The 23,834-nt window shown below is 53.2% G+C and overlaps 1 protein-coding gene across 2 annotated transcripts in view; it reads right to left on the bottom strand.

Annotated features, from left to right (window-relative positions):
* The window catches only part of MBTPS1 (membrane bound transcription factor peptidase, site 1), a 54,614-nt gene that overhangs the window by 21,011 nt on the left and 9,769 nt on the right, over positions 1 to 23,834 (bottom strand). The window contains exons 2-12 of one of the 2 annotated variants that reach the window (XM_040443224.1): positions 20,878 to 21,365; positions 19,922 to 20,179; positions 16,281 to 16,472; positions 14,864 to 14,974; positions 14,362 to 14,471; positions 12,965 to 13,081; positions 12,426 to 12,493; positions 9,912 to 10,014; positions 8,224 to 8,375; positions 5,163 to 5,324; positions 551 to 695 (exon numbers count right to left, since the gene is read on the bottom strand). In XM_040443224.1, the coding sequence (XP_040299158.1) occupies positions 551 to 695; positions 5,163 to 5,324; positions 8,224 to 8,375; positions 9,912 to 10,014; positions 12,426 to 12,493; positions 12,965 to 13,081; positions 14,362 to 14,471; positions 14,864 to 14,974; positions 16,281 to 16,472; positions 19,922 to 20,179; positions 20,878 to 21,046 (1,587 nt within the window). In that variant the 5' untranslated portion in view covers positions 21,047 to 21,365. The remainder of the gene's footprint in view (positions 1 to 550; positions 696 to 5,162; positions 5,325 to 8,223; positions 8,376 to 9,911; positions 10,015 to 12,425; positions 12,494 to 12,964; positions 13,082 to 14,361; positions 14,472 to 14,863; positions 14,975 to 16,280; positions 16,473 to 19,921; positions 20,180 to 20,877; positions 21,366 to 23,834) is intronic. The other variant, XM_040443225.1, reaches the window with a different exon arrangement.

The following is a 23,834-nucleotide window of genomic DNA, read 5'->3' on the forward strand; positions in this document are numbered from 1 at the left end:
GGGGGGGGGGGCTTAAGTTCTATCTGCTGCACAGAGAACAAAAACACGTCCTTCAGGTAAGGCCTGGAAAAGAATGTTTTACAAACAGTGGCTATGCTCGTGTGCTGGGGCTGGGAGTGATTTTTGTGTTCTCTTTTCTCGTCCTTTACTGTTATGATAATGTTTATGCAACAAGTATGACACATTATAGGGACAAAATTCAAGAAAGGAACACACCTTATCAACTCGGGGGCCCACTCACGCTCACTCAAGAATACGGTAATTACGGGGGGCCGCTAATTACGGGTGAGAAATTATAATGAAGAATCAAGTGCAGTTAGTCTATTCAGGAGCCAAATTCAAGAGGCCAAAGTCACAAAGTAGCAGACTGCTTCCATTACCTTATCCAGAGCTTATCCATAAAGGACTCAGGAGAAAACAAACCACTGCGCCCAACACCCTGGCAGCCTGGATGGGCGCAGAGAACCTGTCCTCTAACGTCAGGAGAAAGGGACAAGGCACAAAGGCTGGGCCATATCAAAGTTCACCACAAGCGAGAGAGCAGTGTCACCTTGTCTACAATTCTTCCCGTGACGCCCATGCCGTTGAGGATGGTGACGTTGACGATTGTCGGCATCCCTCCATAGTAGATGGGCTGGGAGCAGTACGGCCACATGTAGGGACACTCAGTCAGATCTATGTAGCTGGGGCTCAGACTGAAACAAAGAACACAGCGTCAGAGCAGGGCGCGTCACCAAAGGGCCGAGGAAGCGCTACAGCCGCGGGGGCGCGTCGGCACAGGCACCTGAGGGCTGCGTGCAGCAGGGCCGGGCTGGCACCAGGGAACCGGCTTTGCAACGCTCCCTGGGCCAAGAGGCCACCAGGCTGGGCTGCCCACACTGCTCGTGCGCAGCCGGATGAGCGGGGAACACCTCTTTCCTTCCACCCTTCTAGAACTCTAGAGGCCGTGGCCGGCCAGACAATGAGTACGTGACCACCCGGTGAACACCTTGGACCCGGGGTCTCAAGTGACGGCCTCGCAAATCACTGGGGCAAAGACGGACTTTTTAACAAACAGAGCTCACAAACGGGTGGCCACGTGGCAAAAGATAAAGTTAGATCCGTATTTCACACCACGCACAAGAATAAACTGCACACGTACCCGAGAGTCTCCAGCACACAAAGGAAAGCAAACACACAGGAGGAGAAGGCGTGGGTGGCATCCTCGTACGTTAGTGCAGAGAGAAGCTTTCTGTGGCTCCAATAACAAGAGCCTGACCGACGTGGCGACTGGAAAAACACACTCAACAGCAACAAACACTGCACACAAGGAGACAGGCAACGACACACGGAGAGGAAGACCGCAGTCTAGCACTGACAGTCGGTAACTCTACTTGTAAAGAACTCTTAGAAACGGACGGAAAAAAACCCCAGAGAAAAACGGGAAAAAGAAATGAACAGACAACTGACAAGAAAGGTGCGAATGTGGCCCCTCACCGTGAGCGCAGCATCCCCCTCACTCAGAATGGGAGGTACACACGTGAAAGCGGCCGTGAGCCCCTCTGAGCCCCCCGACTGGCCGGAAGGAGAGCGCGACAGGACATCCTGTGGCTGGGCTCTGGGTCACGTATGTGCGCTCCCGTGGGGCTGGGGCACAACCCTCCTACGGGGAGCAGGACAGGACCTCACAAAGCCACCCACGCTTTCTACTGGGACCCAGCGATCCCACCTCCAGGAACTTTCCTGAAGACACACCTCCGACGAAACTAATCACACCGGCACAATAACATCCATGGCAACAGCTTATGATTACAAAATAGCCGAAGTAACGTAAATACCCACATAAGCACACGTACCATCTGTGCTCCGCAGCTGTAAAAAGAAGAAAGATGGACTGACACGGACTGATTTCCAAATACTGTGAAGTGAAAACAGCAAAGTGCAAAAAAAAAAAAAAAAAACAAAACCAAAAAAAACCACTTGCAGTGATGCTCTTATTAATGTAAGAAAAGGGATGTAGGGGGGCGCCTGGGTGGCGCAGTCGGTTAAGCGTCCGACTTCAGCCAGGTCACGATCTCGCGGTCCGTGAGTTCGAGCCCTGCGTCGGGCTCTGGGCTGATGGCTCAGAGCCTGGAGCCTGTTTCCGATTCTGTGTCTCCCTCTCTCTCTGCCCCTCCCCCGTTCGTGCTCTGTCTCTCTCTGTCCCAAAAATAAATAAACGTTGAAAAAAAAAAAAATTAAAAAAAAAAAAAGAAAAGGGATGTAGGAACATAAATGTCTATCTGCTCGTTTGTGCAAAACGAAATACAAGAGGGACAAACCCCAAACTAACGAGACTGTCACCCACAGTCAGGGTGGAGAGACTGGGGGGTGGGAGCAGGGACAGAAGGGGTGGGCGGGGCCCTTTGTGCACACCTCTGCCGGCAGAGCCAGGGTGAGGTCTCGTGTCCTGACACACGACTCGCTGAAATCAACCACGAGGGGCGGGGGGGGGTTCCCACAAAGAAACACAAACTAATGAACTCAACTGTATTAAAACTGAACAGCAAAGCGCCACTGACGGGCGGAAGGAAGGATCCCAAGGAGCCCTGGGGCACAGCAGGACCATAAGCTGGGAAGCCACAGGTGAGGACTAGACACAAGTCCTGCACTCGAGTCAGGACATCTGTCTTTCACACAAGGAGGGGGCAGCAATTCTCAAACTACCCGGGATGGATTCCGAGGACTGGGCAAATAGGTAAACTTTCTGTGGGTGACGTGGCGGAGAAAGCCATTCCACATAGGGGGAGGGAAGCCTGGGACGAGAACCGTGGACAGACGCAGACGGCGTGCGGACGGCCGTGCGCTGAAAGGGCCTAGGAGCCACCACGGCCACAGGGGCCGGGAACGCACCGCTGCCGGGCCCTGCTTCCGAGCGCGCCCTCCCATCGAAGGGCCAGGGCCGCGTGGAGCGAGAACGAACACCAAGCCTTGGGGCTGGAAGCGTGTGACCATCCCGTGCTGCCAAAAAGTGACAAAGCGCTCAAACGAGGGAGACACGCTGCAAAGGCACAGCAGCCAGCTACAAGGAGCCTCCGGGAGCCAAATCCGGGACTTCTGAGCAGCAAGATCAACAATGACTAACACACCACAATCCAGAGAGTAAACTAAATATCCAAGGGCCCACACGGATATAAATAACTGAGTAAGTAAGTAAAGGAGAGAAACGGGACAGCTTTTCTTCAGAGGAGAAGGCCGACGGACGAACATGGAAGGAATGAGAAAAACAGAAAATCACCACGAGGCGGTCTCTACAGCAAGACTGCTACAGGCGAGAACCAGCCACGGATGCGAGAGCGCAGGAGTCGAAGGACGTTAGGAACGAGATCATCTCAAAGCGCGTCCGCACGAGACACTCAGCAGTCACAGAGGCACAGGCGGTGACCCAGCAGAGAAGCCTGGCAGGGGTCACCAACGGGGCCACCGGCCCTCGCTGCTCACGTGCCGCAGGAGCACGGCTGACGGACCCTCGGCCGCTCCCCGCCAGGGCTGAACACAGGGGCACCGGAGCGTGCGCGTCCCGTGGGGCACAGGCTCCTCCACCGGGCCGCTCTGCTTTAAGAGCTCCCCGCCGGCAGAGGCACACTCACACCTGTGCTGCGCAGCGCTCGGACTCCTCCTGTCCCCTCCCCGCAGCCGATCTCCTAGACATCACCCCCCGCCCCCACCCTGGCGACCGCCTCCATCCCATGATGCCAACGGACACCACCGGCGATGACAGGAACGGGAACCGAGGAAGCATCCCCACGGGAGACCGGGGAGACGGGCCCACCAGACGCACCGCGGGACAGTGGCCGATCCTGCACCCGGAACAGGACCGCGGTGCACAGTGGGGGAAACCTGAGCACAGTCTGGAGATCAGTGCATGGTCTCAGGGCAACATTCATCTCCAGGCTTTGAGGCCTGCACCACGTCACGTCAGATGCAGTCCTCGCGCACTATTTGTGAAACTGTGTTGTGCATCTAACAGCTTCAAATGAAGATTTCAAAATTAAAAGCAAAAAACAACTCTGACCAAAAACTCGTAACCTCAAACTAATCGTGAGAAAGCATCAGACAAACTTCCATCGAGAGGCAGGCTGCCTACAAAGGAGTAACCAGCGTTCCCCAAGGCGTCAGAGTCACGAGTGACAGCAAAGGACAGAGAGCCAAGGCTGGAGGAGGCTGGGCAGGCCGGGCAGGCCGGGCAACGAGCACAGGCCTGGACGCTGGCCGAATGGACATGGAGCACCGGGGCCCGGTCGCCTGGGGGCCAAGTCCGTGGGTCCCTCGCAGCACAGGGCTCTTCGCTGGCTTTAACGGGTAAAGTACCGTCAGCGAAGGTGCTGGCGTCGGGGGGGCCAGGTAAAGGGTACGTGGCAAACGCTTTACCAGTTTCACAAATTTCTGCAAACCTAAGATTATTTCAAAAGAAAGCTTTAGAAGTAAAAAGAAGAGGGGCGCCTGGGTGGCTCAGTCGGTTAAGCATCTGACTTCGGCTCAGGTCATGATCTCGCGGTTTGTGGGTTCTAGCTCCGAGCTGGGCTCCACGCTGACAGCTCGGAGCCTGGAGCCTGCTTCACATTCTGTCTCCCTCTCTCTCTCTGCCCTTCCCCCACTCGTGCTCTCTCTTAAAAATAAAATAAACATTAAAAAATATAAAAAAAATAAAACAAGGGGCGCCTGGGTGGCGCAGTCGGTTAAGCGTCCGACTTCAGCCAGGTCACGATCTCGCGGTCCGTGAGTTCGAGCCCCGCGTCGGGCTCTGGGCTGGTGGCTCGGAGCCTGTTTCCGATTCTGTGTCTCCCTCTCTCTCTGCCCCTCCCCCGCTCATGCTCTGTCTCTCTCTGTCCCAAAAATAAATAAAAACGTTGAAAAAAAAAATTTTTTTTTAAATAAAACAAAAAGAAGTTGGCAAATCAGTACTTTAAACCATCTGCGTTATCAGTAACAGAACGTGAGGACATGGAAGGCGGTCCAAGCGCGGCCGGGCAGCCCCCTTGCAGAAGCAGCAGCGTGAAGCCCCCCCCCCCCCGCCACCTGAGGGTCCCATGTCATGTGACCAGTGATCGGTTCCCGATCTGAGGCTGATATCCTGTGCGGAGGGAGAAGCACCCGCAGAGCCCAGGGAAGAGGAAAGGCCTAACTAAAGGAGGCACACCGACCTTGCCTGCGGTTTGTAGCTGTTGAGAATCTGATAGGCTCTGAGCAGATCCAGCTTGCCATGGCCTTGCTCGAACATATTGACACCTGGAAGCCTCCTGGCGGACGCGACGAGGGCCTGCTTCATGCTGGCCGGGTTCACGAGCTCTCGCTTCTGGACTGTGCTGGAGGGAAGATCACGTGTTTGCTCACGCTCGCTCAGGAGGAGGAGGGACATGGGACTACCCCTAATGTGTGTTCATGCAAACACGTGGCCTCGGACCTTGTGCTGCCTACAATGGGAGCTTCTGTGGGAAAGCTCGGGCAGGATGAGACGGAGAACATGTGCTCGTTTCTGCACCTGTCTCAGGGCTGACTACTTCTTAGCCTCCCACACGGCTTTATCCTAAATTTATCAGGGACACGTATGTTCCCCATGACTCAACAGACCTCAGAGGGTGTCGTTACAGGAGGCAAGAACAGGTAAGAGTTACCGGCTCCCCCGGGGAAGGGAGGCCTGCTGGTAAAAGGAAGGAGACAAGCTGGGACACCCCCTGGTGGCAGAAGGAAAGGAAAACAGACGGGTCCCCGAGAGCAGTCTGCAGCACGCGCCGGGGTCCAGCACCTGAGGAGGCCAACGGCCTCGGCCCACCTTTGTTGTTCTGGAGGCCTGTGTGCGAGACACGACAGGTGGACGAGGCCCGACAAAACCGGCCACACCTGAGGCCGGCCGGAGCCCTGCGTCATCAGAACGCACCTGGACAAAAGAACGCACGGCTCTACCTGGCCAGGAACTTAGTAACACACGGGCATCAACGACCAGGACATTAACACGCTCATTTTTGTATGTCTGTGTGTCATACGTACAAGTAAATTTTAACTCCCAAGTACAAAGGAAAACAGACTTTCCTCAGTTTGTGAATATCTTTCTACGATGGTGGCCGGTCTTGGAAGTGTGGGCGGAATTTGATAGCCCTGGATGGAAAATCTGAGGTGAGCAGAGAAAGAGGAGGTGAGATGGGATGGACTCTTTTTCTTTTTCAGGTTTATTTATTTTTGAGACAGAGCCAAGCAGGAGAGGGGCAGAGAGAGGGAGACACAGAGTCTGAAGCAGGCTCCGGGCTCTGAGCTGTCAGCCCAGAGCCTGACGCAGGGCTCGAACCCATGAGCCATGAGATCGTGACCTGAGCCGAAGTCGGACGCTTCACCGACCGAGCCCCCCAGGTGCCCAGGGTGGACCCTCAATGACAGAACAAAGGGCTGCTAGAAGTTCAGGAGCCACCACAAGCCCCCACCCCAGCGTGAACAGGCCAGACCAACAGCCAGGTCCTGCTTCCTCCGGAGCGCTGCGCGGCTGGAGGCGAGCTGACACGCCCCAGGCACGTTTCTGAGCTCCCACAAGTGGCACTTTTATCTGCCGCAGGGGCAGAAGGAAAGCAAAAGGCGTCTCTGATGCTGGAAGCAGCTGTCTTTAGAGAAGCTGCTAGAAACAGAAGCCTCGTCCCCCACCTCCCCGCCTGCCTCACGGGGAGGGGTGTGCCGGGGTCAGCAGTGCGGCCGAGACCTCAGCCCCGGCCGCAGTCACAGCTGGCGGGGACGGAGCCAGGGTCTCTGTTCCCATAAGCACCAGGGTGGCCACGAGGAGCGCTAGAGACACGTTCCCCTCGGCTGAGCGTGCGAGCCCGAGCGCACCTGGTACCCACAGTCCACCTGCCTTCCCCTCCTCCTTTCTGCATGCAACGAGGATGAAGGAAACAGCTGGCAAAAAAGGAGGGTTTCTGGCACGCGTATGGTTATTCCCCAGAGACCACTCTGGCCAGGGTCAGCGTTTTCAGGAATCTGGCCCTGACCTCTAAGGAGAGCATGGGAAAAGGAGAATGGGGTTGGAAATCTCCCTTCATCAAAGATGACTAATTAAAACACAAAAAAATCCCAGGCATTAGAAGCTAAACTCAACAGTAACTTTTTAGAGAGGATTTTAAACATAAACACGTTTACTACCATTTCCTTGTTTTACTTTAATTTTAAACACAGAATATAGTAACTTTCAAATATACGGTTTCCCATTACCACAATACAATAGCTCAGCTAAAGCCTCATCTAAGTAGAGAGTGATCTGAGGGGAAAATACAAAATATATTCTAGCTCCAAAGACATCTCTTTGTAGCTTTGAGAACAAGGAACACAGCCCACCTAAGTCAAAGCACATGAGCGTCAATTCTGGTCAATGGTCTTTAAGAAAGTCTTCCAATTTCAATATGTGCAAAATCAAGGAACAAACACTAAGCTCTAATCCAGCGATGAGGGATTCAATGAGACAGAGAATAAATAAATTACATAAACTGTCAGTCCCACCGCCTGATGAGCCAGCTCCTTAGCTAACAGAGGACGTTAAGAAGTGATCCTCAAGGAAATGAGGAATATGGCAGGAAAGTATCTGTTTGTTCCCTGCCTGATATACACTCGTTCTGATATAACAACTACAACTGTGGCACAAATTCAGTCTGTTACAAACAAAATAAAAGGAGGCCCAGGGTACATGGGGAATCCCAGCTCTTCCTCCATAGTGCTGTGAACCTAAAACCACTCTTAAAACACAAGTCTTTAACAAAACGAACCAGAACAGGGGCGCCTGGGTAGCTTAGTCGGTTAAGCATCCAGCTCTTGATTTCAACTCAGGTCACGATCTCAAGTCTTCACGGGTTCGAGCCCCGCATCAGGCTCCGCGCACTGACTGCGTGGAGCCCGCGTGGATTCTCCCTCCTTCTCTCCCTCCCTTTCTCTGCCCCTCCCCTGCTTGCGCTCTCAAAAATAATAAACGGAAACGACCCAGAACAAAAACAGACACAAACACGGTAGCAGGCACTGTGCCCTCACACACTGCCTCACGATCACACTTCACAGGATGTTCACACGCCTGTCACCTCTGCCACGTGTCCCCTACACGGAACAGGGTGGACATGGGGACAGAGAGGCGCAGCAAGGTTCGCGGGGCGCTCCCGACCCTCAAACCCAAGCTGGTGACGAGCGCGACTCCGCTCGTGGTCTGCCAGTATCACGTTCTCTTCACTGGGCGCCACTCACCTCACCAATAAGGTGACCGCCCCGGCGACCACCGGAGAGGCCACGCTGGTCCCCGACAGGGCTCGGCAGCCCCCCTTCACACCGGATCCCCTCACTCCGGCACCGTAGGTGACAATATCGGGCTTCACACGGCCGTAGCCTCCTGGGAGTTCCTACAAACGAAAGCAGTTGGTCTCTACCACTGGCACGCGGCTGCACGTGGTTCCGAGGGGACAGACCCAGACCAGAGACAGGACTGATTCACAGGCAGCGCGACCTTACTAGCACGCTGGCTCTGGTCCAGAATTCACTGCGATAGAAAAAAATCAGCCGAAACGACAACGTAGAAAATAATTTTTGGCACGTTTTATACTAACCGCTACAAAAGACTCAGGTCATAAAACAATTAAAAGCGATTATTTCAAATTCTCCAAGACCAGAAACTGGAAATTGCTCTATCTCTAAACTAAAAATTAGAGACACGTTAAAAAGATCAGGAAATTAAAATCAAAAATTAAAAAAGGAAACTGTTTCTTTACAGGGAATAATACTGAAGACTTCAGTTGGGATTTCAGAGGGGAAATCCACATGTAACTGCAGGAGTAACTCAAGGTTTTAACTGAGTACTCTTGCGGTGCCCGGGAGCTCAGTGGGTTAAGCGTCCGACTCTTGATTTCGGCTCAGGTCACGATCTCGCGGTTCGTGAGTTCGAGCCCCGTATTGGGCTCTGCGCTGACGTGCGGAGCCTGCTTGGGATTCTCTCTCTCTCCCATCTGTCTCTGTCCCTACACCACTTGCTCTCTCCCTCAAAATAGACTTAAAAAGTATTTACAAAAAAAAAAGATTTTAACGGAGTACTCTCTTGAATTTCCTGGAAATGGAGGCAAAACGTGAATTACAACAGGATCTTACATCGTGTAAGAAAGAAGTACAGCAAGTTGAAGTGCCAAAACCTTTCCTGGCACTCCAACACAAATCGACACTGGACCCGTATCCATGTGGGGCACTGAGCAAAGGTGCCTTCGAGGGCAGCTCTGCAGACCCGTCAGGAACAACGCTCACAACGCCACTACAAAACAAGGCCTGGGGAAAGGCCAAACACGTGGCCCAGATTCACAGCCCCGGGAGAGGCCGGGAGGAGGACCCAAGTGCTGCAGCTAACTTCACATCCAACCCTGTTCCGGGGGGCTGTGTTGGGGGGGGTGGGTAAAGCAGGACGATTCAGAGGCACAGTTAAACCCCAAGTATCTGAATTAATGAACTTTGTGGAGTTACTTCCATTTTTCCAGCTAAATATACTGATTTGCAAGGCGGCAGAGCCGATAAGCTGCTCTCACTGGCTTCTCCTGCTTCCTGACACCAGAAAAACCATGCCACCCGGCACGGAGGACTGCTCACCTTTCCCCCAGGTAGGACGGGGGGGGGGGGGGGGGGGGGGTGAATCCGACCAACCTAAAAGTGAGTTACTCAGAGGTCAGTTACAAAGAGGCGGCCCCAGAAGCACCACTTGGAACCAGCCCCTGCCTAGCATGTCACCACGAAGCGGCAGACGACAGAGGGGCCAGACCTCTTGTGGGCAGGCACCCACACCTCGGCCTCCTCCCCAGCGGCTTTCTGTGCGCGCACCTACGCACACACCCACGCACACACCCAGGGCTCGAACACAGACGGTTCCGTGTGCCACATCCCACTGGTGAAGACAAGCCTACCCAGGTCGTCATTCCCCTTGAAGAGAAGCGGGCGATGTTATCCTCAAAGTCAATGCCGCCCACTCCAATCACGTCCATTTGGTCAGCAGGGTTATTCAGAGTGCTACAACGAGACACAAAAACACAAGGGAAGAGAGGTAATTTAAAAAATGTTTTTCTTAAGTTTATTTTTGACAGAGACAGAGCACGAGCATGAGCAGGGAGAGGGGCAGAGAGAGAAGGAGACACAGATTCCGAAGCAGGCTCCAGGCTCCGAGCTGTCAGCACAGAACCCGATGCGGGGCTCGAACTCACGAACTGTGAGATCATGACCCGGGCCAAAGTCGGACACTTAAACGACTGAGCCCCCCAGGTGCCCCGAGAGGTAATTTCAAATGAGTCATTCAGGTAAGGACCAATACTCCCAGAAATACCCGAGATGGCGTTACGTTCTCCTGAGGCTCCTCATGGCTGTCCAAAGGCCACGCTCTCTGCCACCTGTGTGCTGGGCCAAGGCCATCATCTCGTACACGGAGCACCTTCTCTCTCTTTCCCTCCATCTCAACCTATCACCCGGCGGCCCAAGACGCACTTCACCCTCGTGCTTCTGCAATCTGAGGAACCCTTCCTCTGACCAGCACGAGACTTCACGCGATCATGACCAGCACCCACTCACACGTTCTCATTTCACTTTCAAACTTTCCCAGGGTGTGCGTCCTGTCCCCACCAGATCCCACACTTCTCTGCCACCTTCAGGAAGTCACGGTTCTCAACTGATCACCTGCACGGTGCTTCCCTTCCTCCCAGGGAACCCAGGAACGACCCCCTAGGCCCTCGTCCTGAGCCCCTCACAGGCCAGACAAGGTGCAGAGGAAAACCACCTACTTCTCCTTAATACCTCAAGTGCACAGATCTGCAAAGAAATCAGAGTGAAACAAATCACAGCAACACAACGTAAGTCAAGATGAGGCCGAAGTGCTTGAAAACCACAAAGAAAAGCGTGGACGTGATTAGGCAACGACAACCCCCTGCAGGTTCCTGAATAAGAAGACTGCTAGAATCCATCTGACGAGCAGGAACCGACACCGAGGAAGAAGAAGGAAGGTACTGCTCCCGGGGGCTCCGGGTTCACAGTGCCCTCCGTTGGAGGCCGTCCTCCCGAGCACGGTGGCCTCGGGCCTCCGTGACGGGCAGCGAGGCTGAGGCCCAGGGACGGGAGGCCCCCACGGCCTGTGCTGTCCCACAGCATGACCCCACATCGCCCCGGTGGGACACAGGTTGGATTCTGGGGGGGTGGGGGGCAGAAATGGGAAAGGCGGCCAAAGGGAAACACGTGAAACGGGGAAACGAGAAAACCGGAGGCGATGACCCGGTACCGGACGCTCCTCGTGGTGGAGCCGCAGCTCGGGGATGCTGACGCCCGTCACCCTGCGGGTCACACACGGCACAGACGCCCGGCAGCACAGCCGCTCCAGAACCCTGGGCCCCCGCACAAGAGGATGGCATCACTAACAACTACCAGGCCGGGACCCTGCCACCCACAGGCAGTTTCTGACCTGGACAAACATCAACCTCATACGGTGCGGCCTGACCCTGCGCCCGGACCCTCTGTGTAAGTCCGTCAGCCCTCACGGCCTGGCGCGCGCGCCCAGGGATGTCGCCGCACGACGCGGCGAGTGACGCGGGGCCGCCGCGCGCACGTCCTCCCCCCCTACTGGGAATGCGGAGCAGGGGAGGCGGCCTCTGCCTTTCCTCCTCCTCCTCGGTGGTTACCTCACGCCCTCCGCACGGCACCCAACCGCGCACATCCCGGGAACCCGACCAGGAGGAAGACACGCGTCCCGCTGCAGAAGCGTGTCAGGGCCAGAGACGACTTAGGCACATCACGCGGAATACAAACCGGAGCCGCGGGGGAGAGCCAACAGCGGTCCCTGAGCAGACACGGGCGTACTGCCTACGACCCCCCGGCCGACATCTCGCCTCCCACGCCGCTTCAGCTCACCGTGACGACCCGGCACAAGCGGTCCCCTCTGCTCCCCTCCGACCGGCCCCGTGTGTCAACCCTCAGAGGCCATCGGGTGTGTCACACCACCCGCACTTTCATCTCCGTCAGCCCTGCTGCGTCTGAACCCCGTCTTTCCTAAGAAGGCACCCGTCCCGTTTACCGCCTCACCCCCGGGCCTCGCACAGAGCGGGCCTCGCTAAATACTGCAGAATCCACTCCTTTCTAGCAGCTTTACTTTTCTGGGTGTTTTGGTTTGTTTTTTTTAAGTAGAACAGAAACTGCAGGCCTCCAAACTGATCACGGCAAAATAAGAAAATAAACAGACAAACAAACACAAACAAGACGGGCCTGAGCTGACCAGTGAGGCAGTGGGTGGTGGGCACCTGGTTCGTCGCACGGTCTGGCTGGTTGTGAGCGGAACGTTCCCACGATACAGAGCTTCAGACAGACGGACACAGAGTCAGACCACAGATCTACAGTTATTTGAGGGGGAAAGGCACCTCCAACTCATCCCTGTGGGGAATACTTACCCGTATAGAGGCCCATCATTGCCAATAGCAGAAACCATGATTACGTTGTTAGCCGTTAATTCCCACACCTACGGGACGAGCAAACATTTAATTATGAAAACATACCGCTCTCAAACAATCAACACAGAACTATCCAAAAATACCTACGACTCCTAAAAATAATCCTCGAAAAAGAAGGGTGCCCTCGAACACGTAACACTAGACCCTCGCAGGCATGGATGTTTGCCAAACGGCGTTTTCGCGGTGCTGAGAAAACGGGCCTCATCACGGGCCTGAGAAAACGTGTCCATCGCGGGCCTCACGATGGACACGGAGGAGCCCACTCTCCGCGCAGGTGCAGAAAGGCGCTGTTCGGAGCAGAAACCAACACGGCACAACGTGCGGCCTCCAACACAAGTCCCCGAAGCTCACGCCACCGCCCATCGTCCTCACTAGGCAATTGCCTCGCGGGTGAGGGGCCACCAGCACAGCAGGGACGAAGCGCTCAGAGCAGAAGCCATCATCAGGAGCACGGTCCTTTGTGCGGGGACACGACCCACCTTGTCGACGAAGGGATGGTCCATGAAGTCGGGGCCGCCGATGCTGAGGTTCAGCACATCCACCTTCTTCAGGATGGCGTAGTTGAAGGCGTCCAGGAACCAGGAGGTGTAGGATACCTAGTTCAATGGCCAAATACGACTTTAGGGGCCTCAGGGAGCCTCCAGGTGCCACAAGAGGGTTTTGTTGCTAAGGGCAGAGTACAACCTCTGAAGCAGCGTGATGCGTTAACTTCGATTTCAGAAATAAAAACCAAGAACAAAACAGTGCTCCGAAATATAAACTCTGGCACCTGGAAATTCTTAGTCCCTGCAGCTGGACTCGAGGGAGAGCCGCGTCCTGAGGGTGGCTTGTCTCTCCGGGTTGAACGTCCAGCTCCTCAGCTTAACGTACACCTGCCGGGGTGAACCCCCAACCCTGTAACTGCCCCTCCTTCAGAGGATTTATCCTAAGACACTTCCCTTTGAGAGTTTCTACGTAGGTTAACGTATTTGTCGAGGTTCTTTATTCCTCAACAGACTGAAGGGCAAACCTCATAAAAAAGTTATTTCATAAAATTATTTCTCTGATATTCCATTTCCTGGCAGAGTCAAATGGCTTTCTGTATCACCGTTCAGATGTTTTTATAAAATACTAAATTAAACTTCTAGTACAAAAGGGATTTAAGTATTTGTTTAAGAATTTAAGATTTCTGTTTCTTAAAGGCTTTTAAAAACAAAACGTGTTTACGTTTGCTTGTACAGGCAAAAAAAAATTCCAGGAAGAGGCGATACATGAAACGGAGAAACTGTCATGGGGGAGACGTGAGGTCTAAGGGAAACCCCCTGCGGGCCGGGAAAAGGTTGGGGGGATTTTCCCCGTGTTGCCTTCAGATATTTTTGAGCTATTTACCATGTACGCAAAAATAAAACCTGAAAAGTAAGTAAACACGAAGACCCTCCCCCGTTCTATAAATATTTAGGAGGCGAGGAAGCGGGGTCGGGAAGCACACTGCCCAGCGTGACACCGGGGGCCGTGGTACGGAGCCGGCCCTCGAGCCCGTCACCACACAGCAGGGGTGGCAAACACCAACGTGCCCTTCTTCTCTCGTCTAGGAAGCACAACGTGCCCACGGACATGGGGGCCCAGGGGCCCAGGAAGGAATGAGACGGGGACGAACCACCACGGCCCTCGGAATGGGGTCTTCAGGGTTCGCGGGAGGCCGACGGAGGTGTGGTGGCAGAAGGGCGAAGCCACACGGAAGGGGCAGTGGCGGGACGGCAGGGCCCGTGGGAGACACGGGAAGGGGCTCGGCATCGAGGCGGCTGCTGCTTCTAAATCAGCGTGTGTCCTCCCACGTTTTACTTTCTACGTTTCGGTATCAGCTCCTCAAATTTTGGGAGTCCTCGGAAACACCTACCTGGTTATTGGTAAAGACCCTGAAAATATGAAGTTCTGCATCCGGAGCAAAGCCTTGGCATTCCCGCATGCTGGCTATCACACCTGCCACAAACGTGCCGTGGCCCAGCCCTGGAGACCAAGAGGAGAACGGTCGTAAAACACAGCTGATCGCATGCGCTGAGATACAACATATGGAGCCGCCAATTCAAAGGGGCTCTCTTGCCCCGAGCCCCGGACCGACCGAGCCACGCCACAGCCGCCTCGATTCTGGGCACCCCGCCCCCTCCCAGACGGGCGGGAAGTGCTCCTCCGCCAGACAGCCCTCGCTGCTCACACTCTACCCCCCCGACAGCCCGGGATGGTGACACGTTTCTGCCCAAAGGCACACGAGCTTGGGTTTGTCTCAGTGACCGCTGCACCGGCTGTGGGATCAGCACACGGAAAACCGTACTCTTAACCCATAAAACTGAGGGCAGGAGCGAGGGACAAAGACCGGGTCACGCCACGGCATCGCCACCCACCGTCGTCCAGTGTTCGCTCGTTGGTCCAGTTGGTTCTCTCCTTCACGTTTTTGAAGTGGGGGTGCTTCTCGCTCAGCCCAGTGTCAAAAACAGCAACCCTCACGTTAGCGCCTGATTCCAAAACACAAGCAAGCGTGATCGTGTTTGGACAAATCATCTTTTTGGATTTTGTCCATAAAATCTACTCCTCCTGGGGACTCCGAGAGAATGACCTGTCACAGAGGCCCAGAGCCCGCCCTGCGCGAGTCAGGTCAGGCGCTCCAGGGAAACCGGTTGAGCCAAGACGAGGAAAAGGGGATGCTGGGGGGAGGGGGGAGGGGGGGTACCATTCATCTGCGGCTAACAAGACTCGAGGTTCTCGGGGCGTGTCTGGGGACACCCCTCAACTGTCTCCAGGGCTCCGTCCTCCACAAAGGAGTGGTTTCCCCCAGGTCTCCATGCCCTCATCTCCTCAGAGAGGCCACGGAGAGCGAAGGCCACCAACAGGGAACACACGCTCAGGAGAGGGGACACTACTCCCAGGCCTTCACGGACGCTGCTCGCTAATGACCTCTGACACAGGGGCTGCCGGAGGCAAGCGGGGACGATCACATTTTAAGGAAAAGCACTATACTGTGCACTTGGCTATACTTCGGACACGGGCCAAAAGCTGTGGGCACGGATGTTGAGACGGATACTGCCAGATCAAGAAATTCTAGAGACTAAGTAAAAAATATAGGACCTTCGTGGTATTTAACAGCTAAGAGACGTCAGGAAGGTGGGGTCTTTCCGGTGTGAGAGCTGCATTTACGTATGGGCGTTACGTGCAGCAATCGATCACACGGAGACAACCGACACCTACTGCTTACCTACTGCTTACGTCTAAATGATGCACACGTTATCTCAAAAACCACTTGGCTTAGAGGGATAGAAAATGCTCTTCTGATTAGAGAGAATCTGTTCTGTGAGGAATTCTCATCCTAAAAGGAGAAAACCACGAGGTGACGCTCACTTAATAAAAGGTCAGTCTACCAGGCGTGAGCGTCTAAGTGTCTAGGATATTCTGCAGGGCGGGAGCTGAGGAAATCAAGGGAGACGTAAGGGTCTCCAAGGCTGGGGGGACACGGAGAAGGACCCCGAGACCAGCATGACAGATGGGGGCTGGAGAAACTTCTGTCTGGGTCAGGGTACGAGCCCCACAGTAGTTAGGAGAGGAGTTTTCTGCCGTGATCCATCAGTGAGGAAAAGCCACACTGGTTGGGAGTTTTAGTTCCCAGGAGGTGGTCCCCAGTGCCATACGCAGCCTGTACCCCGCGGAGCAGACAGTACAGAAACGATACAGGAAAGACGGACAGAGCGGCCACAGAGACAGACGCCCGCGCAGCAGAAGGCAGAGGGGGCAGCGGCGGGGGGCAGGCGCGGGGACGGAGGCACCCACCTGTGTAGCCCATCTGCCACAGCACGTCTGCCTGCAGGGTCTGGGCCACCTGGCGCGGGATGGCCCTCAGCAGCCGCCGGCTCGAATGCCTTCCCGTGGCGTGCCAGAACCCGGAGCCCAGGGACAGGCTGGCTCTGCGCAGGGGCCGGGACGACTGCCACTTGCGGCTCCACCGGGTCTCGTTACAAGGCGCTGCGGGGTCGGCGAGAGCCAAGGGGACAGGGGTCAGAAAAGGAGCCGCTCGGCAGCGACCCGGCAGCCAGGAGGGAAAGAGGACGACGGCCCCTGGACGGCCCGGGGGGCGGAGGGGCGGTCTCTCCCTGCGGCTGCACCGACGGGACGTCGGTCCGCGATCCTTATTCTCCCCCAACAGTCCTCTGCCCGAGATTTTCTAACTGACGGAAGGCACAGCGGGGCCGATAAAATAACGTTTAAAGAAATAAAAGTCCATCACGACTGGGGCGGCTGGGTGGCGCAGTCAGTTAAGCGTCCGACTTCAGCCAGGTCACGATCTCGCGGTCCGTGAGTTCGAGCCCCGCGTCAGGCTCTGGGCTGATGGCTCGGAGCCTGGAGCCTGTTTCCGATTCTGTGTCTCCCTCTCTCTCTGCCCCTCCCCCGTTCATGCTCTGTCTCTCTCTGTCCCAAAAATAAATAAACGTTGAAAAAAAAAAAATCCATCACGACTAAAACTGGAAAAATAAGATTTGCCTGATTTTTCCTCAGCAACTGGTTCTCATTGAACCAGAAGGTTTAAAACAAACAAACAAAAAAAAAAAAAACAAGAAAAAGGCCACTGACCACTGACCACTGGTGATGGGTACCAGCACTGGGCTTCTGGGACAACAACAGACACGCGAGCCCATCAGGCCGGTCTCTGGTCAAACATCAGTAGGACCTTTTCCCAAGTGTATACTGCTCCCGACCCTCAACGTGCCGACCAGAGTGTCCCCAGTGTCCCCTTTCAAACAGCAAAACCAGAAAGGAGTCGGGGGGTTTCTGAGGACGATGAGCTGAGTCGTATCTGGATTTTGCCGGTGGACAGCCGGCTGCACACTTACCAACGCCTGCCAACCTGTGCGCTGAAAACCATGAATTTCACTATCTGTAAATACTTTGTTGAAGATGGAAGAAAAAAGCAAAAGAAACACCACGAAAGCCATCCTTACCTTTCAGGACCCCGGTACCATGAAGAAAAATTGCATCTCGAATCAGTTTTCAGAAGAGCACATCCACACTACCACTGAAGTTTTTGTGTTTTTTTCAAACGTTTATTTAAGAGAGAGAGAGAACGTTGGGGGGGGGGGGAGGAGCAGAGAGAAAGGGAGAGAGAGAATCCCAAGCAGGCCCTGCGCTGTCAGCACAGAGCCCAACGTGGGACACGAGCCCACCAACTGTGAGATGACCTGGGCTGGAATCGAGCTGGGACGCTTAACCGACAGAGCCACCCAGGCGTCCCTCGAGTTCTGTCTCTATAGCAAACAACTCCTTCTTATTCCTGTCTCATCAGGCTCCCCCATGAAAGTGTAGGGAGCCAGAAAAACATATAATCTTGTCAATCCCATTAAGTAATTCTTTGCACAGAGCAACGGAAATTATTCCGCACTCGACGCGCCACGGTGACTCTGCTCTCGGAGCCCACAGCGTGGGGCCACACCGGGGGTGCCGACAGCAGAGCAGTGCCGTCTACGCGATGCAGACCAGACCCCCACCTAGGCAATGAGCTCGGCTCCGGGCTTCCCTGTGGAAAAGCAATTTATTAGGAGAACCGGACAGTACTGGAAGGAAAGCAGTTAAAAGGGTGAGTGCACTTGAACCCGCATCACTGCGGGGGCGGCTGACAGATCTGGGGAGGAGAATCTGCCAAGGGCAGCCCCGTGGACTCTTCGCAGTATAAGCACTGCCGTGTGGAAACAGGATAGCTCTATCTTACAGCCAGGGACAGAGCCAGGGATGGGATCCAGGGTGGGACACATTCCAGCCAAAATAAAGCAGAGCCTCTGAACAACAGAGCCAGAGAAATAAGCAGCATTTCATGTCTATTCACATCCTGCACATGCTGCTAAGCTCTCACACGTGCACGATTTTCCTTCATTTCTGTGAGAACCCTAGGAGACAGGGGGCCTTTCTTCTGTCTGCTGGACGAGAAGAGTGGAAGCTGGAAGGAAAGGTGCTTCCCACACAAGGCAGCAGATGACGACAGGCCGGCCCGTGAGGCGCGTGGTTCCCGCTCGCGCTGGCAAGTGCCACACCTGACGACCAGGGCGGAGGGCGCACGGAAGGGAACCCGACCCTGAGATTCTATGACTGCTATGCTTAAATTAGAAATTTCCACGTTTCTTGAAACGTTCTGGAGCTGTCTACGCTAAAAAGGTACAATGCACGTATCTGGCTAACTGTACGAGGTTTGCTTTGTTTTTATCTTCCTGAATTGTTTTGAGGTTTTAAAGAGAAAAGGCATTACAAAACATCTGGACCGGTACAAAGAGCTCGAGGAAGTGAGACCCCCGAACTATGCAGCCGCCCTGAGAGCCGGCTTGTCCCGCTACGTGCACATGAGCTTGGCTCCCCCAACGCCTGGTGCTGTTTCTAAACCTCAGTGGCTCTCGGGCCTAGCACCTGACGGACAAAGGGAGAAAAGCAAAATTTTATTTCCTTCCTTCCCATGAAAGAAATGACAGTAAATGATACCGGAACTCACGATTTGTTACCCTAGTTTATGACAAATGGGAAAAAAAACTTTGGTAATAAGTAAGCTTTGGAAAACACTATGTAATAAATAAGCAATTCAGTACTGAAGAACAAACTCTATCTTGACAAGCCCAAGTTACCGACAAAGGGGAAGGAGTAAGCCCTCGAGCTGAAAGGACAATCATCAAACTGCTGCCGTCCTCACACCCGCAGAGCTGAGGGCTCAAAGGAGGGCCAGCTAACCTGGGCAAGGTCAGGAGGTGCTCAGAAAAACAAAGTGAAACCCAGAGAAAGGATGTTTTACAAGATTCCTTAAAAACAAACACACAAGGGTGCCTGGGTGGCTCAGCTGGTTAAGCATCTGACTCTTGATTTCGGCTCAGGTCACAGTCTCGCGGTTTGTGAGTTCAAGCTCCGTATCGGGCTCTGCGCTAACGGTGCGGATCCTGCGTAGGATTCTCTCTCCCTCTCTCTACGCCCATCCCTGCCTCTCAAACCAACCAACCAAAAAAAACCCAACTTAAAAAAACCCCACACCGACAGAAGCACATCACAACCCAAGAGAAGAGTCAAAGACACCGTCTCCCACTTCAGGACGGAGGGACGCAGGGCCTCAGGTCTGCAGGTGCCGAGGGGCGCCGGGTGAAAATCCCTTCCAGCAGCAGCAAGGACCACCATCGTCCTCCGCTGAAAACTGGCAGATTTCTTCCCACCAGAACAGCATGAAGCCTGTTTTTCGTTGTTTAAATTCCTGGCAAGAAGACATTCACAACTGACGAAACTAGATGAAGGGACTCGGGTATCAAACCATTTCTCTGCTATTCTGCCAGTGTGGAACGGTGCACGGGAAGGTCAGGGGCAGGGTGGTGGGGCGCATCACCTGTGAAAATGCACGTTCTCTCTCTGAACCCACGTGAGGCAGAAACCGACAGAGACGAGGTCATAATACTCACACTCCGCGTACTTGAGCGAACGAAAGACTTTCCGCTGGGGTGTCACCCGTTTGATGTTGGGATGATCTTCAAGGGTTAGCAGCCCCGCTTTCTGTTTTTCTTTTATCTGAATCACCTCAAAATCACTAGGGTAGTCACTGGATGGGTTGTTTCGAGGAATGATTCTCCAGTTGTCTATTTCACTGCTCTTCAGGGCGCTTGAAATAAAAGAATTTCTAGCTTTGGCTGTGAAGTATCCATTGAAAGCCACAATATATTCTGAAATCAAGGACCACAAATAAAAATGAGAATTTACGGCCATGTATTACAATGGAAGATTGTAGCTAGGCTACCATCTCTTAGGTAAAAGAAAACTTTACAGATCCCAAAACCTACGGTACGAGCAAGACCGAAAGCCTGGTTTAAATGCCCTGGATGGCAGCTTCCGGAGCCCTGAGTTAAAACGATCTGTACGAATCCCCTGACATCACACAAAATTGGATACCTGTGCTATTTTTCAAAAAGCTAGTATTAACCCAAGTTCAAACATGTGGCAAAGAGATGCGTATAAGTTTTTGGAATACAAAAAAGGGATTCAGAGATAAAGGTTCAGTTTTATTTTACTGAAACAGTAACAAAATTTCAAGTGGATTCTAGCAGACTACTGGTTTGTTCACATCTGGCCTCCCCACACAAGCAGTCAGCACCTCCCAACTCCCCACCCTCAGCAGCTACAACGGCATCTGTTCCCAAGAATCAGGTTTTAGGGAACTAATTCCGAACGCCAATCTCCTTGCCTCGCAGAAACTACCTATATTGGGAAAGCAAATTTCAGTAGCGCGAACATCCAAGCGCTGTGAGCTCACCTCATTTAAAATTACTGTGGAAAAGAGGGAAAGGTCTTTTTTGACAAAAGCCAATGTTTGAAATTAAGTTTAAAAAAACGAGGGGGGGGCTAACATTTAAAACCTCATTACCATATTCCACGACCGTTGAGGAGAATTCCACCTTCAAAGTCAGGTGGGAACAGCCAGGGCACGGGGCCTTTTCAGAAGCCTTCTTCTCCAGTCTGTCACCCAGATGTCTCTTCCCACAGAGCAAAACCACTAGCAGAAGCAGCCAGATGTTGACAAGCTTCATGGTCATAAATGAATATGGTCATAAAACCTCATATATTCAAATCGCACTTTTTTCTTCCTGGATTATTAGTCAATTTTTGTCTCGGCGAAGAGCCGAAACATCATTGATCGGCCGTTTTACAGTCTTGTCCGACGTAAATAAAAGTTAAATTTCATGGCCTTTTGTGGTTTGGCCTGAAAAGAGGCTTTCATTTCTTTCTTCGTTTCTTCTCCATCTTGGGCCTCAGGCGCCTCTCACTGCGGCCCAGACAAGTGAGTCCTACACGCCATCTGCAGCACAGAACCACAGTCGAGCGGGCGGCGGTCACTCGGGGCGCCCTGGCGGCCTGCAAAACACAGCGAGCCGGGCGGAGGCCAGGGCCCAAAGGTGCCCAGTGAGGACGCGAGACAGACGAGCACGGGCGCGCGACACCTTACCGTTTCTTTCTTTAGTTACTGCTCACTTCTTCCCGGGGAAAAGGAGATTGAAGACGGCATCAAAGATAAGAAAGGACACGGAGAAGAAGGGGCATGGCGGGCAAGGCCAGGAACACTGCCCACCCTCGCGGCCAGATGGGAGGAGGGACCCCACTCCTGCTGCAGACCATCCTCCTCACTCGCAGCCCGTCCTCCCCAGGCTCCTCCCCAAGCCCCTACATTTCTCCAACTCTTCAGGCAGGAGCGTGGTATACAGCCTAACCTTCTACTGTAAAGTAACACCTAAGAACAAAATACGAGTCAAACACTTGCCAGTCTTTTAAAAAACTATGCTGCAAAGTTACTTAAATGACACCTTTCTTCTGCCAAGTCTATGAAGAGAACACAGAAGGGTTTCCACAGTCACTGAATTTATTTTACATGAAGCCTCACCTTGAAGAAATCTAAGCTACTAAATAGGTTATAAAACCAGATCACCTCTTTACTGGAAAATGATACAGGAGGACAGCTTGTGGGAGAAAGTGCTGCCAGAGAAAAGTGTCATCGGAGTGTTAAATTTCACACAGGCACAGATCCCTTCCCAATACCTGAATGGCAGGAGAAATGATCATTCTTCACAACGAAATATGGAGCAGCAGTAAAACATACATACACACACACACACACAGCGATAGCATGCCCAGAAAAATCCCACTGAGTTTTCACTGATCCCACCAGAAACATAAATAATCCAGCAAGGGGAACACAAATCAACGAAATAAGACAGGCCTCACACTGCTACCTGTTTCTAAACACACACACACACACACACACACACACACACACACACACACAGGACCAGGAGTCAGCCCCTTTAAAGAGAGGTACCAAATTATTAAAACCCATTCCTCAGGCAGAAATCTGGTGTTTTAGAGCAACAAGGACTTTGTGGTTTCTGGAGCTATTTGTATGTGCATCTATACACAGGAAAATACTCATAAAGCTAGAGTATCTAAAGAAGTTTGGAAAGTTTAATATTTAGGATTTCACTGCTGTCACAACACACGATCCTGAAAAGCAGGCCTTCTCTGGCCCTGGAGACCATGGCTGGTTGAACAGAGCTCGTCAGATGGAAATGAAATTTTATAAGTTATTTCCATATCAACACGAAGAACAACAATGTGAATGCCAACCACAAGAAAAAAGAAATTAAAACCAAAGATCAGAACAGAAAGACCAAAGGAAAGCAACAGGGGACACCAAATAAGCCACAATCCACTTGGGAGTGAGCCCCAATTTTTATTTACACTTGACACATGCAGTGATGAGATATCACAGAATACAATTACATGAAGCATATACCTCACTTTATTACAGTATTACTGGTCAAAGAAGACAGAGCTCATCACTGGTACTAAGAGTTCTCATGTTATATTAAATGAACTTATAGTGAAAAAGATTTAAATAGGTCTCTCATTCAATTAAGGCAAGTTTTAAAAAAAAAAAAAAAAAAAAGAAATCCCTTCACGTCTCCTGCCTCAAGCCAAACAATCTAAGACGTATTTGGACTACACATTACAAATATTAGCAAGCGATACTAGTGAGCAAACCTTAGACCTAACTGTGCCAGAGCCACTTTAATTAAACCTGATCCAAAATAATTCGACCACAGGTACAGACAGCGACCTCATACCATCTAGCCCACATCGAAGAGATGGCTGATGTTCTTGTGCAAGTGAGGCAGGCGACTGACTTTGAAAGACAGAGAAATGGGAAGAAAAGGTTAAAGGGGTTTTAAACTTTAAAAACGCCTAAGGTAATAGGCTCTCTCCCAAACAGAAAAATTAAACTTTTTAGGTTCTGGAAAATGGGACACCGCAGTATACCTAAGCTGTTCTGCCTATGTTTGCCCAGGACACCATACAATTTCGTATCGTGCTCTCCAAGTGTCCAGTGTGGCCCCGCAGAGAGGCCAGAGATGAACGCCAAGGGCTAAGCAAAGCGCGGGCCACCACCGCAGGAGCATGCACGCGCGGGGCCACGACACCGCACCGAGACTCATTCTGGGTCTGACGGGAGGCCTCTGCTGACGAGGTGGAGGGCAGCGGGCTCTGGCAGAGCCGGGGCTGGTAGGGCTGGAAGTCATGCAAACGGGAGGGGAGCGGGGCAGCCGGAACAAGCTACTACGTCACAGACCGGGAGCACACGGGGCGTGCCGAGCACCCGCAAGTTCCCCGCACGGGAGGGAGGCTCCGCGACACCAACCTGGAGACGCAAGGCCGGCGGGGAGCGGGCCCCGCCAGCAGGCGCGGGCCCGGAGCAGACCGTGCAGCAGGCACCGGGAGGAAGGCGTGCGGAGGGAGAACGGAGCCCCGCGGGGCTGCCGGGCGGCTCGGCTC

Source organism: Herpailurus yagouaroundi, unplaced genomic scaffold, assembly GCF_014898765.1.
Source record: "Herpailurus yagouaroundi ecotype Mexico unplaced genomic scaffold, PumYag 190, whole genome shotgun sequence".
In the NCBI taxonomy this organism is placed as follows: domain Eukaryota; kingdom Metazoa; phylum Chordata; class Mammalia; order Carnivora; family Felidae; genus Herpailurus; species Herpailurus yagouaroundi.